This window comes from Myxocyprinus asiaticus, chromosome 41, assembly GCF_019703515.2.
Source record: "Myxocyprinus asiaticus isolate MX2 ecotype Aquarium Trade chromosome 41, UBuf_Myxa_2, whole genome shotgun sequence".
NCBI classification, from domain to species: domain Eukaryota; kingdom Metazoa; phylum Chordata; class Actinopteri; order Cypriniformes; family Catostomidae; genus Myxocyprinus; species Myxocyprinus asiaticus.
The window spans coordinates 3,767,793-3,783,561 of record NC_059384.1 but is presented as its reverse complement, the minus strand read 5'-3'; the positions used below and the strand labels follow the sequence as shown (position 1 = coordinate 3,783,561).

The following is a 15,769-nucleotide window of genomic DNA, read 5'->3' as shown; positions in this document are numbered from 1 at the left end:
AACACACACACACACACACACACACACACACAAATTCTATCACGAACAATATGAATGCAATGAAAGGCATGTAATTCTAATATAATTAGAACTCTGTCTGAACAAACTGTTACATTCAAATATATTATGGATATGGCAGATGCTTTCATAAAAAGTGCATTCCAACCATAGGAATAAACCTTTTCCCTATCAATAACCCGTCATGTTATGGCATATCTGTACTGTAAAGGTTTAAAGTTACTGTACAGTACTGTTAAAACTATAAAATTACAAACATACTATAATTGTTATTAGTATGTGTGTTGGCTTTGCAAATGCAATGCTCTGCATGTCAAGTTTGCTGAAAAAAATTATAACATTTATATAGATGTCTAAATATGTTTATTATATAGTTAAATGAGAAAAAGAATGCTTTTGGACTAATATTACTGAGTTTTGTGATATCACTGTAAAAATAGAGGAAAAATAACAGTGACATCCAGTTTTATTCGTTACAGATTTTGTTGCAGTTTTTATACATACAAACACATTACAATATATAGACAAATATATTTTTAATATTTTAAGAAATTAATAGAGTGTCAGATTTTTTTGAATACCCAAATACAGTAATGTTGCATGGGTTAAGGGATGAATAAAATGTATACTGTAGCTCTAACTTGCAATGCAAAGAAAACGGCTCAGTGAACATGTATGCAAGCATTTTGCTTATTTATTCATTAAAAAAAAAAAAAAGGAAAAAACAGTAAAAGTGACTTGACACCTCCAGAGTTCAATAGTTAGATAATAGCCCTCAGTAATGACCATTCAAATACTACTTCAATTCATAAAACCATTTAATGCAAGAGGACAACATGAATCAGAACTGCATTACAAAAGTTTTTGTACATTGTAAATCTGAAACAATATGCAATAAAGGATTTATTTCTTTAGATGAATTAAATGTCTACTCCACTGCTACAGATATAAAGTGAGTGAATGGACACGGCCTCTTTCTATGGGGAATACTGCAGCTATATTTAAAGAAGGGTCATTAAAACTGAGCTCAGATCAGCTTTTAAAGTAGAATGAGCTTCCTTCAACATGCACACATCCACTCAGGACAAACAATAAAACTAATAAAAAAACAATACCTAAAAACACCACACACACACACAAAATCAAAACTATTTATTTTGATGGACACAGGCTAAAACAGGTTTTGTTCAGTTTTGATATTGAAGACAAAGACTTTGATGAAACAGGGAATGGGCAGTTTACCACGTACGAAGCTCAATGCGATAAATATAAAAGTGTGCATTATGTATGTGGGCGTTATGTGGAGTGAGATGATTCAGATTTCTCCAGCTTCTCTGTCGTCATGGCGGCGAGATTCTGTCCTCCCGTTCAGCCCGTCTGATCTCCGCTCAGATGAACCGCGCTTGCGGTCACGCTCGCGATCACGGTCCCGTGAAGGTCTGAAACACACGTAAACTGTTACGACAGGGTAATGGAGAAAAGTGCATGCGTTTGTGTCAGCAATTTTGTTTCCAAACTCTTTAAGGACATAAAACATCGTATTGCCTGTGAGATTTACAGTGTGGTTTGTGCAGCAGTGCTGGGGAAACTATTTAGGTATTGTAGCCTTCCAGACCACAAGCTACTCAAAGTAGTTACACAGGTCAAACTACTCTTTTGAAATAGTAGTTAAAATGTAAACTACTAACAAAGAGCAGCCAAATACATTGAACCTAGAGGACAATATTGTCATAAAATACAACTCTGAATCTCCATTAACAGCATTAAAACCTAAAACGCTCATTTAAAGGGGTGGGACGATATGGTTCTCTCATGATTTGGTTCGATATGAAGTTCACTTTCATTTCAATATAACACAAATGAAAAGTATGACAGATTTATTATATTAAGGATCACATAGACAACAATGTTGCAAATTTCGAAATATTGAGTTTTGCCTCAAACAACCACACAAAAAGAAATATTTGGCTAAAGTAGTTTGTTCCTTTTAGTTGCTTTTTTTAACACTGATGCGCAACACTCACTTGTGTGACTGTTCTCGGCTGTGCCGTGAGCGGGATCTGGAGCGGGATCGGTGCCGTCGGCGTCTATCGCGCTCTTTAGAGCGAGAACGCCGCTTCTCTCGTGACGCAGAGCGGGAACGTTTGCGCCTGCGCTCGCGATCACGAGAACTAGACCAACAGAACAACAGGAAACGCTATTAAAGAAAAATGTCGGGCACAAATTATTTGAATTAATTTTGTAATGTGGCATTCAAAGAAGACAACCAAACATTTTTACCCTCGTTCTAGAGACAACATTGTTTAACAGTGCTCCTATTAAAACTCTTCCACTTCATCTTAATACTCGATTTGCATCTTTACCTACTGTATTAACCACCACAAAACATCAACATTGATTATGAATGTTATACTGACATTTATTACACAGCTCTCTGGAATACTTGCTTCTGACAGGTCAATCCCAGCACTAAGTGGGCATTAACATTTTTGTATAATGACCACTAAACTGTATAATGGACCGTTGTCCCATGCATCTGATTTCCTATATACTGGTGCTCTTTTCATGTCTCATGTATCACTTCGCAATCTTTCTAAAGAACCACAAAAGAAGACAAATAAAAAGAGGAAGACATGTTAGCTAACTAGTCCATATTGAAAAATATAAATGAATACTGTCACAGCTTTTGTCTTGTTGCTGGGCCATTAAACTATATTTCAACTAATCTAAGATAAAACAATATTTCATGTTCATAGCCATAATAAGTGAGATAATGTACAGACTAGTCATCGTCACAAAATAAACCAATTCAGGGTAATACAAGACCCTGATCATGTGACTTATGTGAATCTGAGCAACTGACCTCTTGCGCTCTCGGCTGCGTGATCTCGTCCTAGAGAAAAAAGCAGGCAGAAATGACGTTAAATTCCTTAGTATACTTCACAAGAAATCTCGGAAACCTACGAAGGTCACATGACTTGAAAGAATTTGCATAAATCCTCACTGCTTCTTCATTTTCTCCTCTTTCTCCCTCTCTTCTCTCCTTTTCAGTCGCTCCTGGTTTCGCTTCTCCTGTTTTTCCTGTACTGTTTTCTATAGAGGAATAGAGAAAAACATTGTTTACCATTCTAAAAAATAATTATAATAATAATTTACCACCGCCTGCAGACGTTAAAGATGTGTTTTGGCATTGGACTGGCCCATTACCTTCAGCTGCTCCAACTTCTCTCTGATCTGGATGAAGCCCAGGTGAAGTTTGCCACCGAAGTGGTCAGCAAGGCGCCGGTCGTTGTCATGGAGACCCAGGTAGGCGGAGCACACCTCACAGACGCGCAACTTCTGCTGCTGGAAACTGGAGGCAGGCATAGAGTTCCTGTACTCCTCCTGCACATAACACACATACACACATTGAAGGATCTATGGATCTAATTTGAGTTTGGCTTTGAGTAAACATGCAACTAGTATGAAATAAACTGGATCTAACAACATCTGTTCTGTGTTCACAAATAAACAGAAATACAAAAACACTCATTTCCTGTATTCCAACATTATTTAAAACAGGAAAATGGGTCCTGTCCGACAAAGAGAAAGCATAAACATCCAGAGTACATTACAAAGAAGAAATGTTTACACAGTTAACATTACATGTTTCAAATAAATGCGAAAACTTGAGCCAATTCTCTCAGTCTTTTACAGTAAAACAGCAGTGGGGGAAAAAAACAAAAAGAGGTTGCATCTTACCTCTGCGTCCTTCTTTCTAATTCGGACTTTTTCGACCTCCTGTAGAATTTTCTGGGCTTCGTCCACATTTCCCTCAGCACCGAGCTGTTCAGCCTTTGCCAGGAGTTTCCCGATCTCCTCGTTTAACTCGTGAACTTTTTCTGCCTGACAACAAAACACACAAAGCCAATAAGACAAAAGACAGGGGGTGGTATGACTACATTCTTACATAAAATTACTCGTACTGTGATATCACGTAACAGTATATAGCACAAGACAGGCTAGTTATTTATATCTAGAAATGTTTTTGACGAGATTATTAGTTACAAATGAAGGATAAGTCGGGTATCAATGCAAAAACAGCTTAACATTATGTAACACAAGTTAAAATCAATCAAAACAAAAAGCCTAGAATTTAAAACAGAGTTCTGACAGTCCACACTTAAGGCTGGAGTACAGTTCATTTTTCTGCGTGCAGTTTTTCAAAGTATACTCTTTTGACCACAACTCTGTACAATAGTGGTTTTTAAATTTTCTTGGGTCCCGCCCCCCTTTGAAAGAAGAAAAACGTAATGTTTCAAGCTTATACATTTTTTTTTTTTTTTTTGAGGGGGCCTGGGTAGCTCAGCGAGTATTGACGCTGACTATCACCCCTGGAGTCGCGAGTTTGAATCCAGGGCGTGCTGAGTGACTCCAGCCAGGTCTCCTAAACAACCAAATTGGTCCGGTTGCTAGGAAGGGTAGAGTCACATGGGGTAACCTCTTCGTGGTCACAATTAGTGGTTCTCGCTCTCAATGGGGCATGTGGAGAGTCGTGCGTGGATCGTGGAGAGTAGCATGAGCCTCCACATGCTGTGAGTCTCCGCGATGTCATGCACAACGAGTCACGTGATAAGATGTGTGGACTGACGGTCTCAGAAGTGGAGGCAACTGTAATTTTAAAAGATTAAATGCATTTTTTTTCAACTTCATGTCACGAGAAAAAATAAAAATAAATGTGTTCTTTCAGTTTCTACTTTTTTTTTGCTGAAAAGTTACACTCTTCTGGATTATCTTTGTAACTAGGACTACATTGTTATTTTCTGTATAATTCCTGTGTTACATAAAAATACATAAAATTATTTATGCCTATATACTTGTAAAACAAAGATACTTATAGATACTGCTTTAAGCTGACGTAACTTTTTCAGTGTTAAAATACTTTCTAATATTCCAGCTTACTATGCAGAGACAACTACAGATAAGACATTAATAGGTTAATTTCTTGAAAACTGTAAACACTGTGTCTCTGTAGCACTTTGAAAATTCCTCCGGTTCTTTTGAGTGACTATCTGAATGTTTGAAAAAAAACAGCAGATGAGGGGCGTATTCAGAAAGCTGTTTTGAAAACATTGTTTATTTTTGTAATTTCGTTCAGTGGCGCTTGTCACAGGAATTACATACTTTAGCTTTAACATGCGTTTAATAACTCTCCCAAAAAGTAAAATTTCTGCCATTATTTGCTCCTCGTACAAAGTATGACTTTTTTTCATCTGTGAAACACAAGAATGAGAGGATCGTGATTTTCAAGCACATAAAAGCACCATAAAAGCCATCCATATCACTCGTACGCTATTTTCAATTCTTCTGTAGCCATGCAATAGTGTTGTGTGAGGAACAGACCACAATTTAAGAGTAAATTCACCTCTTAACCCGTTCGAATCTGGCACGCTCATGAAAATGTCTTTGTTTACATAAGCGCAGTGCAATGAGCACACCTGATGCCACATAAGTATAAACGCCTCATGCTGTCAAGAACTGCGCACACAGGACGCACTGCAGTGCCAGGCAAAAGTGTACGCAAATTATTTTTATTTTTTTTCTCCCAATTTAGCATGCCCAATTCCCAATGTGCTTTTTAAGTCCTCGTGGTTGCATAGTGACTCGCCTCAATCCGGGTGGCGGAGGACGAATCCCAGTTGCCTCTGCGTCTGAGATTGTACACCCGCACATCTTATCATGTGGCTTGTTGAGCGCGTTGCCACAGAGACATAGCGCATGTGGAGGCTTCACGCCGTCCATGCTCAACTCACCACGCGCCCCACCGAGAACTAACCACATTATAGCGACCACGAGGAGGTTACCCCATGTGACTCTACCCTCCCTAGCAACCGGGCCAATTTGGTTGTTTAGGAGACCTGGCTAGAGTCACTCAGCACGCCCTGGGATTCGGACTAGCGAACTCCAGAGGTGGTAGCCAGCGTCTTTACCACTGAGCTACCCAGGCCTCCAGTGTACGCAAATTTTTTGAATGTGTGAAAGTGAAAGAGATTTGCATGAATCTTCTGCGCCCCCCTTACAACAGGGACGCACCCAACACTTTGACAAGCACTGTTGTATAGACACATTCGATGCATATGCACAGACAATACGTGCAGACTGTGAACACATTTACGTATGCAAATGCATTGATTTTGTCATTTACGCTTTATCCACCCTTGAACAACATTTTCACATTTGAAAAACCCTCTCTAGTACTTCGGAAAACAATGATGATACCAAAAACGTACAAGTGTTGACATGGGAAACTCAGTAGCTTAAATGCAATAGAACCACTAAGAGCAATCGGAAGCAAAATCGTTAAATTCTTTACGATTTCCAGCTGTACATACACACTTCTTACCTTCTGGGCAACCTCAGCGCTGATCTCTTCCTGCGTCTCAGCGAGACGTTTCTTGGCCAACTCGGTCCTGCGGTCGCAGTCAGCAATAAACGATTCCAGGTGATCCACCGCCTAGAGAACACAGCGAAAGCAACCAAAATAAACGATGGTCTCTGACATCTAGTATGGTGTCTGAAAACTCGCCTAAATGAGTGTTTTTGAGTGTCCAAATCTTGGGACTGTCCAAAAAGCAAACTTAACGTAAGATTCGTTCTTTCAAAAACCCCAAAACACAACAGACGAATTCTACTGGATGACGTGCAACTTACATCCAGTTCAAAGAACAGGTCTCTCTCTTTAGAGGCGATCTCATAGTCGGCTCTCAGCGCCAGGTCATGAATCTTAGAGCATTCTCCAAGGTCCATGCGCTACAAAGACAGCAAAAACAGATCACTCATCAATATGAAGAATCGGGTGAATAAACAAGCAGTGTATGTCACATTTCGTATAGGATAGTCCAGTGTGCGCTGGTTCCTCACCGTTCCAGAGAGGATGTCATTCGGGCAGCAGTTGAGCAGGTGCGATTTGCAGACGCGTTCATCTGTGAACTTAACTCTCTGTCTCGATTCATCTCCTGCAAGGACACAGCACATAATTGACATTGAGTAAGATCTCACACACTGTGCCGCTACACACTGCTAACTTTGCGGCCAAGGGTCACAGATTTGTCTGTCCTTGCTGTGAAATTTCAGAATCTGAGATATATAGAGTGTGTACAGTATGTGTTTTTAATTTTAACGGTCAAGTTACAAAAGAAATATGAACTCATAAATAAATAACTAAGTGGAGAAGTTTAACTGTGTAAACCCTCTGACCCAGGGCCTGTTTCTTTAACTGGTTCCTTATTATGAATGTCTAAAATAGAGTGGCAATAACTGATCCTGGAGCAGCCCTTGAGGCTGGAGATCTCTCATCACGGGTTTAGTCATACTGTGAGACTTCTCAGTCCCCATATAGATGGAATGATGTACTCTGTGTCTCTTTCTACAGTGTTGTCATGGTCATTAGGACTGGGCAATACAGCTAAAAGAAATATTTTTTAATATTTTTCAGACAAACGATATTCATTATCTCTCTCTCTCATTTACATATATATTTGAACTTAGAGGTAGACCGATTAATCGGTACCGAGAGTTACTTTTTATAACTATAGGTAAAAATCTATGTTGATCGTTTTTTTTTTTTTTATTCCTCTGTGGCGGCGGCCTCTAGATGTGAACTATACAATCACTGACTGATCATTTTCATCCATATTTTTTTATCCTCACTTGAAGGCAAATTTGATTATATAGATTTGATAAATTGAGTGTTCTAAATTAAATTAAAAAATGTTTTGGGACTATTTAGAAATGTGCCCCATCATCATATACATTGTGACTTTATATCTTTTCAATAATAATAAAACTCATTTTGTGATTATATATATATATATATACACACACACACACATACACACAGTTGTGCTCAAAAGTTTGCATACCCTGGCAGAAATTGTGAAATTTTGGCACTGATTTTGAAAATATGACTGATCATGCAAAGGTTTACATACCCTTGAATGTTTGGCCTTGTTACAGACACACAAGGTGACACACACAGGTTTAAATGGCAATTAAAGGTTAATTTCCCACACCTGTGGCTTTTTAAATTGTGATTAGTGTCTGTGTATAAATAGTCAATGAGTTTGTTAGCTCTCACGTGGATGCACTGAGCAGGCTAGATACTGAGCCACGGGGAGCAGAGAAGAACTGTCAAAAGACCTGTGTAACAAGGTAATGGAACTTTATAAAGATGGAAAAGGATATAAAAAGATATCCAAAGCCTTGAAAATGCCAGTCAGTACTGTTCAATCACTTATTAAGAAGTGGAAAAGTCGGGGATCTCTTGATACCAAGCCAAGGTCAGGTAGACCAAGAAAGATTTCAGCCACAACTGCCAGAAGAATTGTTCAGGACACAAAGAAAAACCCACAGGTAACCTCAGGAGAAATACAGGCTGCTCTGGAAAAAGACGGTGTGGTTGTTTCAAGGAGCACAATACTTGTTGACCCCTCTCCAAACATAGCACTTATGGTTGTGACCATAAAGCTCTATTTTGGTCTCGTCACTCCAAATTACAGTGTGCCAGAAGCTGTGAGGCGTGTCAAGGTGTTGTCGGGCATATTGTAACCGGGCTTTTTTGTGGCATTGGCGCAGTAAAGGCTTCTTTCTGGCAACTCGACCATGCAGCTCATTTTTGTTCAAGTATCGTCGTATTGTGCTCCTTGAAACAACCACACCATCTTTTTCCAGAGCAGCCTGTATTTCTCCTGAGGTTACCTGTGGGTTTTTCTTTGTATCCCGAACAATTCTTCTGGCAGTTGTGGCTGAAATCTTTCTTGGTCAACCTGTAAATTGCAATTTAAAAAGCCACAGGTGTGGGAAATTAACCTTTAATTGCCATTTAAACCTGTGTGTGTCACCTTGTGTGTCTGTAACAAGGCCAAACATTCAAGGGTATGTAAACTTTTGATCAGGGCCATTTGGGTGATTTCTGTTATCAATATGATTTAACAAGGAGCCAAACAACTATGTGATAATAAATGGCTTCATATGATCACTATCCTTAAATAAAAGACAGTTTTTTTTTTTTTTTTTTTTGCATGATCAGTCATATTTTCAAAATCAATGCCAAAATTTCACAATTTCTGCCAGGGTATGCAAACTTTTGAGCACAACTGTATATACATACATACATACACACACACAAACACACTGGGTTGGTGAGTAATGGAATACATGTTATGGGATTACATTTAAAATACAAAATATAAGTACCTGTATACCACTACAGTTACAATTTAAATCATTGGTAATCAGAATACAGTTACATTCAAAAAGTATTTTAATTACTAAAGAGATTACTTTGCAATTTATTGTCATTTGTTTCATTTAATTTTCAGTCGTTTTTGTTGGAAAACATCCATATAAATTATGCGATCCGAGGAGTGTTTGAACAGCCGTGAAACACTTTCTTATGATGTTTTACATTTAAATGAGCAGACAGAGGGCACTTTCACACTTTTATGAGTGAAAAGGTGGTTATGATGTTTTACAATCAGATGGTGTCGTTGTGTACACTCTTGGAGCATCAGAAACAGTTAACCTTGTGTAGACTGACATGTGAACATTCAACTTTATGCTACGCATAAAATTTACATACACCTGTTAACAGGCACGATCATATTTTTCTATCAAGAAAATTCACATGAGATAATTATTTTTCTCTAGTAAGATATTTAAAATTAGGGCAAACATATACTGCAAAAATCTTATTCTTGATTAGAATTTTTTTATTGTTTTCCTATAAAACTATCTAAAAATAAATACATTTACTTTACCGTAAATGAGCAACACTGCATTGTGTCAAAACAAGTGAAAAAATCTGCCAGTGTTGAAAAAGTCATCCAAAGTGTTTAGATTACAGAGTTTGATTAACCAAACGGAATACGCTACAAATTATATTTTACAGCATTTATACTGTAATCTGTAGTGGAATACATTTCAAAGTAACATTCCCAACTGTTATATATATATATATATATATATATATACACATACATACATACACACACACACACACACACACAAAATCCTTAATCTGGTGAATCTGGTGTAAATACTTAAATATACAGCATTGTAACAGAGCCAAGTCTTTGTTATTTCAAAGTAAGAGTCCCGAAATAAATAAGTGTATTTCGGGCTTATTCTTAAGTCCCACGTTATTTGTAGCCTCTGTGTCTGTGCCCTTCATTCTATTAATCGATTTTAAAAACTATCCGCTGATTAATCAGTTATTTGCCTCAATTATCGGTATCTGCAAAATCTACTATTGGTGGACCTCTATTTGAAATTGACATTACAGCTAAAATTCTAAATGTTTAATGCAAGATGTAGGCTAAAATACAGTACAAAAAAAATCTACTTATATTTGCACATTTTCTACACTTTGGTTTTTCACTAAACAATGGAAAAAAATTACATTTAGATAATCATTAACATTTATATGCATCAATCTAACAATCCACAGTGATAAAACAGCATTTTTAGCGACTGAACTGAACAGTTTACAGAAATATATTGAACTTACCAACTCTTTCATCATTTTTGCTACTGAAGTTTAAAATCAGATTATTAAAACATCTTAATACTCTCAATCACATACAAGGAACGACTGCAAAACGATGCTCACAATATATCGAGAATAACCATTATATCACCCAGCCCTAATGTATAGAATAAAAAGTTAACTTACAGAGCATAAAGGTGTTTCAGGGAGGGATGTCATGTTTCAGAAAGCCATTTTGCACTTTAAGAGAATTACCCTTGTGAGCACACATTCAGAATTGCTGGATAATCTAATGCACATATTCAAAGCAACCAATACAAAGATGATTAAAAAAGTTCACCAAATGAAAATAAAAGAAATCCAAAACTAAAGTGAAAAGGTTCATTTATACACACTGCGAGGTTTCTCCCATTCAGTACCCCTCCTGCGGTCCAAGCCTCTAAAAGTTTAAAGGGAAAAGCTTTTCTTGCCCAAACCTGTAATGAGGAAGTTGGGAATGATACACAAGAGTAAAAGTGAAGACGTCGGCGAAGGAATTTGTTTTTCTTTCCTTTTTTAATTTTTTTAATTCATTTTGTGTTGGAAAAGCGCTGGGCAGAAGCTTCGTATCCTCTCTGCGTTACCAACTAACGTGATGTGTAAAACAGTTACTGCTGGAAAGCAAACAGTATTGTTTTGTTCATATTCATAACAGCTTTAAAAAGCATTGGTGACTCACGGCTCGATGAACATGAGGCTTTTCTGCAACTCCCTTGCAGATGTAGGCTGGCAAAGATACACTGAAACCTTAATGAATAGAATAAAGGGGCCACAATTGTTCAGTCTGTATGAAACAAATGTACGGGAAGCATATGAATTCATCTCAGCATTCACACAGACAGTCGCTTCATTCACACGAAGGGCTGAGATTCTTACAGCCAATTAAAACTCAATTCAACATATAAGCGCATCTGCGCAAATCCCCTTTGTTTACTTATTTTAGACTTAAAAAGTGATATTCCTTCTTGGTAATGCTCCTCCAGGTTTAATGTTTGCATCCATTTCAGGAAACAATATACACATGAAATAATAGGCTACTCGATATAAAAATATTAAAAAATATCAATTAATAATAATAATAAATATTCAAAACTTTATGAACATATTATTGAATTTAAAGCTACACTATGTAACTTTTTGCCCTCTAGCTGTTAAAAAATAAAACTGCATGCATCTTGCAGAAGAACATTGTTTTGGTAATGACGTAAGTTGTGCTTCGGCTCTGCTCCTCTGCGCGGATGAATGTGGTTCGAGGCATCGGTGTACACATGAACACAGGACATCTCATCAGAGCGAATGGACAAATAAATTACGAAAGAAAGGAAAAGACGGATATCTGAAAACATGTCATCTGAGCAGGTAAGTACCATATCTTATGCTTTTGTTTTGACTTATTGGAAACATTGATGGCGTTACAAAAGTTAGGCAACGTTCGTTAACGTTAGACATAACGATTGCTAGTCTGATAAGGTTAAACGTTGTAAAGTTTTTATAACCGCAGGATATTTTTGCCAAATAGACCACGGTAGTAACTAATTTATGTCAACATCATTTCAAGACTCACATGTCCTTAGCAAGCCTAGGACTAAAGGATTTATTTATATAAATGATTGCTGTTAGAAAGAAAAATACACACGTGTGCTAGCAAGTGAAATTTCTGCACCGATTACAGTATAATTACAGAAGTGTGTGTGTGTGTGTGTGTGTGATTACGCAACTATACATAAACCATATCAATAAAATATCTTACCAGTTGAGTAAGAAAAAAACATCTCTGGGTCGCTTTTAAATCCTTTCAAATCTCGGAGTTGTCAACACCTCTGAAAAGCCAAGCCGATGCTGATTCGGGTTTTATTACGGACTCTGTCACTTTCCCTTTTTTCTTGTAGACTTTTCTCTGTTCGGGGTTTCTTTGTTTTTACAACCAGTGATTCCCCGGAGTTTTGCCGTTTTGAATGATCCATGGTCAATTTTTCTCATTCGTTGTGACAACAAACTTTCAGCTTCACGCTACTCTAGGGCTGAAATGATTAGTCGACGCTAACAACAACGTCGACAATAAAAACTTGTCGACCAAAATTTTCGTTGTCGAATAGTCATTTGATCTCATTTAACGTAACATGAGATCACATTAAATTCTAATGATGACGCGCGAGAGCAGCTCTGCAGTTCGCGCCTGATTGAGGAGAGGAAGAATTACACATCTCACAGTCCAGATGCACTCTAAACTTTCACAGCTTCAGGTGATGTAGATCGCAAAGTATGAGGGAATTATAATGCAAAAATAATAATAATCGGTTAAGAGCTAATGATTAATCGTTGCAATAATCGCGAATAGTCGAATAATTGTTTGATTATGAAAATAATCGTTAGTTGCAGACCTATGCTACTCCCACACCATACACGCGCTACAGTAGCCGGCGCTTATTTTCTCTGTGTACGGATATGACGTGACACGTGTGTATGACGTTTGTATGCAATTTATCACGAAATCCGTCCCGACAGCTCTAAAAATGTTATTATAGGTTTATCAAAGTGTATTTGGGTAAAGCCATGGTTTGAAAGATGGATTTTTGTTGCACACTCTCATTAATAACATTTTGTTATTTTTTTAACAAAAAGAAGTTACATAGTGCAGCTTTAAATGCAAACTGGACACTAGGCGGAATGACGACTTTTTATCGGCCTATGCCGATAATCTCAAAATATCGGGCGATTCATCGGCTTTGACTATATATATGGGTTTCTAACATGTATCAGCATTTATACATATCTCTTAAATGGTAAATCGTAGATGCTTTTATAATTTTTGCACAGTTACTGTGCATTTCTTGCAGTGTATCTGGGATTTATTAAGATATTTATACCCAGGCTGCTACATGCATATTATCCGTGCTGTAGAAGTGTACTACATGTCACTTTGGATAAGAAAAGGGTCTATTAAAATGAAAAACAAATGAATAAACTAAAGCAGCTTTTCCATTAGCTTAGCATAAACGGTCTTGACGTCATCCCTCAACGACGTCACCGCCCCCTGCATGTACACAAACATTAAACCGAGGCATTTTCTAATGCAATCTTGCTGCATTTAGTTACTCTAAATTACTTTTTATATATATATATATATCTGTGCTTTCTTATTTGGCTACAATATTTTGGTTTGCGTTAATCTGAGCGCGCGGCCTTCAGAATACCAGTCAGAGCCGTTAGCGCGCGGCTAAACACTCACCATCCCTCGACGTTCCCATCAACTGGTCCAGCAAAGCTCTCATCTGAGCCTGGGCCGACATCCTGACACGATTAACTCACTTTCCGCGCGGAAATAATGATGACTTTAATGTAAAAAAAAAAAAAAGAAAGAAAGAAAAAAGTAAAGGTTAACCCATCTGCGAAACAGGTCTCGCCAGTGTCTGTCGCCGCCGTCTATCTCTCTTCACTCACAGACCGAGAGAATAAACTCAAACTGGTCATACACAAATCAGAGTGTGACACGTCATCTTAAAGGGGACGTGTCCAAAAACACGCGCATATATGGAAATACATTTCTGCGTCAGTTTGATCTCTATGGAAGCCCATTTCCTTCACATAGAACAATTTTCAGAGAACTCCTTTTCATAGATTACAACCTCCGCTTTTTTAACATTAGAGAGAGGGTAACGGTCAACTCGCGTGTTACGACAGTAGGTCACTGTTTGCGGATATAATACAAACGAATGGGGAAAGCCGTAAACTAACACCTACCTGTCGCAACATATTCTGTATCTTCTCTTTTAAAACAGCAATTTTATCATAGTAAACTCCACACATAGTTCATTCCAGAAGGATTTTTTAGTGTAAAACATTAGGCAGATTAGTGTAAAGGTGGTAAATTCATTAAATGATGACCTTTTTCCTCACAAAAGCAGTTTATTCAGCGTAATGTAGCATCTCAACCATAGACAACAATAAAAAATTAAAAAAATTAAAAAAAGGTATTTTGTCCCATCGACAGTGTGTCTATGGGACCGTCGCGTTATGCTATTTTAGGCTAAGCTTGTGGGCTACAATGTAGAAGGGCTCTGGTGTTTTGGTTAATCAAGAATATGAGATACAGTCATCATTTTGAGATAAAAAGTCATAATTATACGATTAAAAAAAAGTCATAATCATTAGAAACTAAGTTATAATTATAAGATACTAAATCATGAATATGAAATGACTTTTTATCTCATAATTATAACTTTTTATCTAAAATATTTGACTTTTTAATCTAATAATTATGACTTTTTATCTCAAAATTTGGACTTTTTTATCTCATAATAACAATTTAGTATCTCATAATTTTTGTTTTTTAATCTCATAATTTTTATTTAGCATCTCATAAATCAGTATCTCATAATTACGACTTTTATCTCATTTATCTCAAAATTGTGTTTTTTTATCTCATAATTATGACTTTTTTATCTCATATGACTTTTTATCTCAAATAATGACTTTGTATCTCATAATTTTGACATTTTAATCTCATAATTAAATTCATCATGATGGCGCCACGGATGGCTGCCTTGGTGTGGAGCTCCTGCTTCTACACCAGTGACTGCATCGCCAAGGACCCCTCTGTCAAGCTCCTGAAGTTTGCAGACGAGCTACGTTCCTCATATGAGATGACAATGAGTCAGCATAGAGAAGGGAGGTTGAATAGCTGGCCGTCTGGTGCAGTCAAAACAACCTGGAGCTGAACACACTCAAAACGGTGGAGATTATTGTGGACTTTAGGAGGAACACCCCAACACTGACCCCCCTCACCATTCTGAACAGCACTGTGGCAGCAGTGGAGTCATTCATGTTCCTGGGCACTACAATCTCACAGGACCTGAATTGGGAGACCCACATTGACTCCATTGTGAAAAAGGACCAGCAGATGTTGTTCTTCCTTCACCAGTTGAGGAAGTTCAACCTGCCACAGGTGCTGCTGATACAGTTCTACTCAGCAGTCATTGGGTCTGTCCTCTGCACTTCAGTAACTGTCTGGTTTGGTTCAGCTACAAAATCGGATCTCAGAAGACTACAAAGGACAGTTCGGACTGCTGAGAGGATTATTGGTTTCCCCCTGCCCTCCCTTCAAGAACTATACACTTCCAGAGTGAGGAAAAAGGCTGTAAAAATCACTGTGGACTCCACTCACCCAGCCCACTACCTTTTTGAACT

General features: G+C 37.7%; 1 protein-coding gene across 6 annotated transcripts; it reads right to left on the bottom strand.

Moving 5' to 3' along the window:
* Window positions 1-711: 711 nt before the first annotated feature.
* Window positions 712-14,026, bottom strand: LOC127431723 (putative RNA-binding protein Luc7-like 1). 6 transcript variants are annotated; one of them, XM_051682257.1, is made up of 13 exons: window positions 13,812-14,009; window positions 11,262-11,329; window positions 10,939-11,019; window positions 10,730-10,832; window positions 6,919-7,013; window positions 6,709-6,807; window positions 6,401-6,511; window positions 3,760-3,903; window positions 3,226-3,402; window positions 3,023-3,111; window positions 2,882-2,911; window positions 2,043-2,189; window positions 712-1,457 (listed from the first exon to the last, which is right to left on the bottom strand). In XM_051682257.1, the coding sequence occupies exons 6-13, from the start codon at window positions 6,802-6,804 to the stop codon at window positions 1,334-1,336; spliced, it is 918 nt and encodes a 305-aa protein (XP_051538217.1). In that variant the 5' UTR covers window positions 6,805-6,807; window positions 6,919-7,013; window positions 10,730-10,832; window positions 10,939-11,019; window positions 11,262-11,329; window positions 13,812-14,009; the 3' UTR covers window positions 712-1,333. The 6 variants fall into 6 exon arrangements, with proteins under 6 accessions (XP_051538217.1, XP_051538218.1, XP_051538216.1 ...); XM_051682258.1 differs by lacking the exon at window positions 10,730-10,832; XM_051682256.1 differs by lacking the exons at window positions 10,730-10,832; window positions 10,939-11,019.
* Window positions 14,027-15,769: the final 1,743 nt, after the last annotated feature.

Coding starts and splice junctions, on each gene's coding strand:
- LOC127431723 (XM_051682253.1), bottom strand. CDS start 13,872: ATGTCGGCCCAGGCTCAGATGAGAGCTTTGCTGGACCAGTTGATGGGA. Junction 2,190..2,881: donor CGCAGCCGAGAGCGCAAGAG/GTCAGTTGCTCA, acceptor CTGTTGGTCTAG/TTCTCGTGATCGCGAGCGCA. Junction 1,458..2,042: donor AGCCGAGAACAGTCACACAA/GTGAGTGTTGCG, acceptor CGTGTGTTTCAG/ACCTTCACGGGACCGTGATC.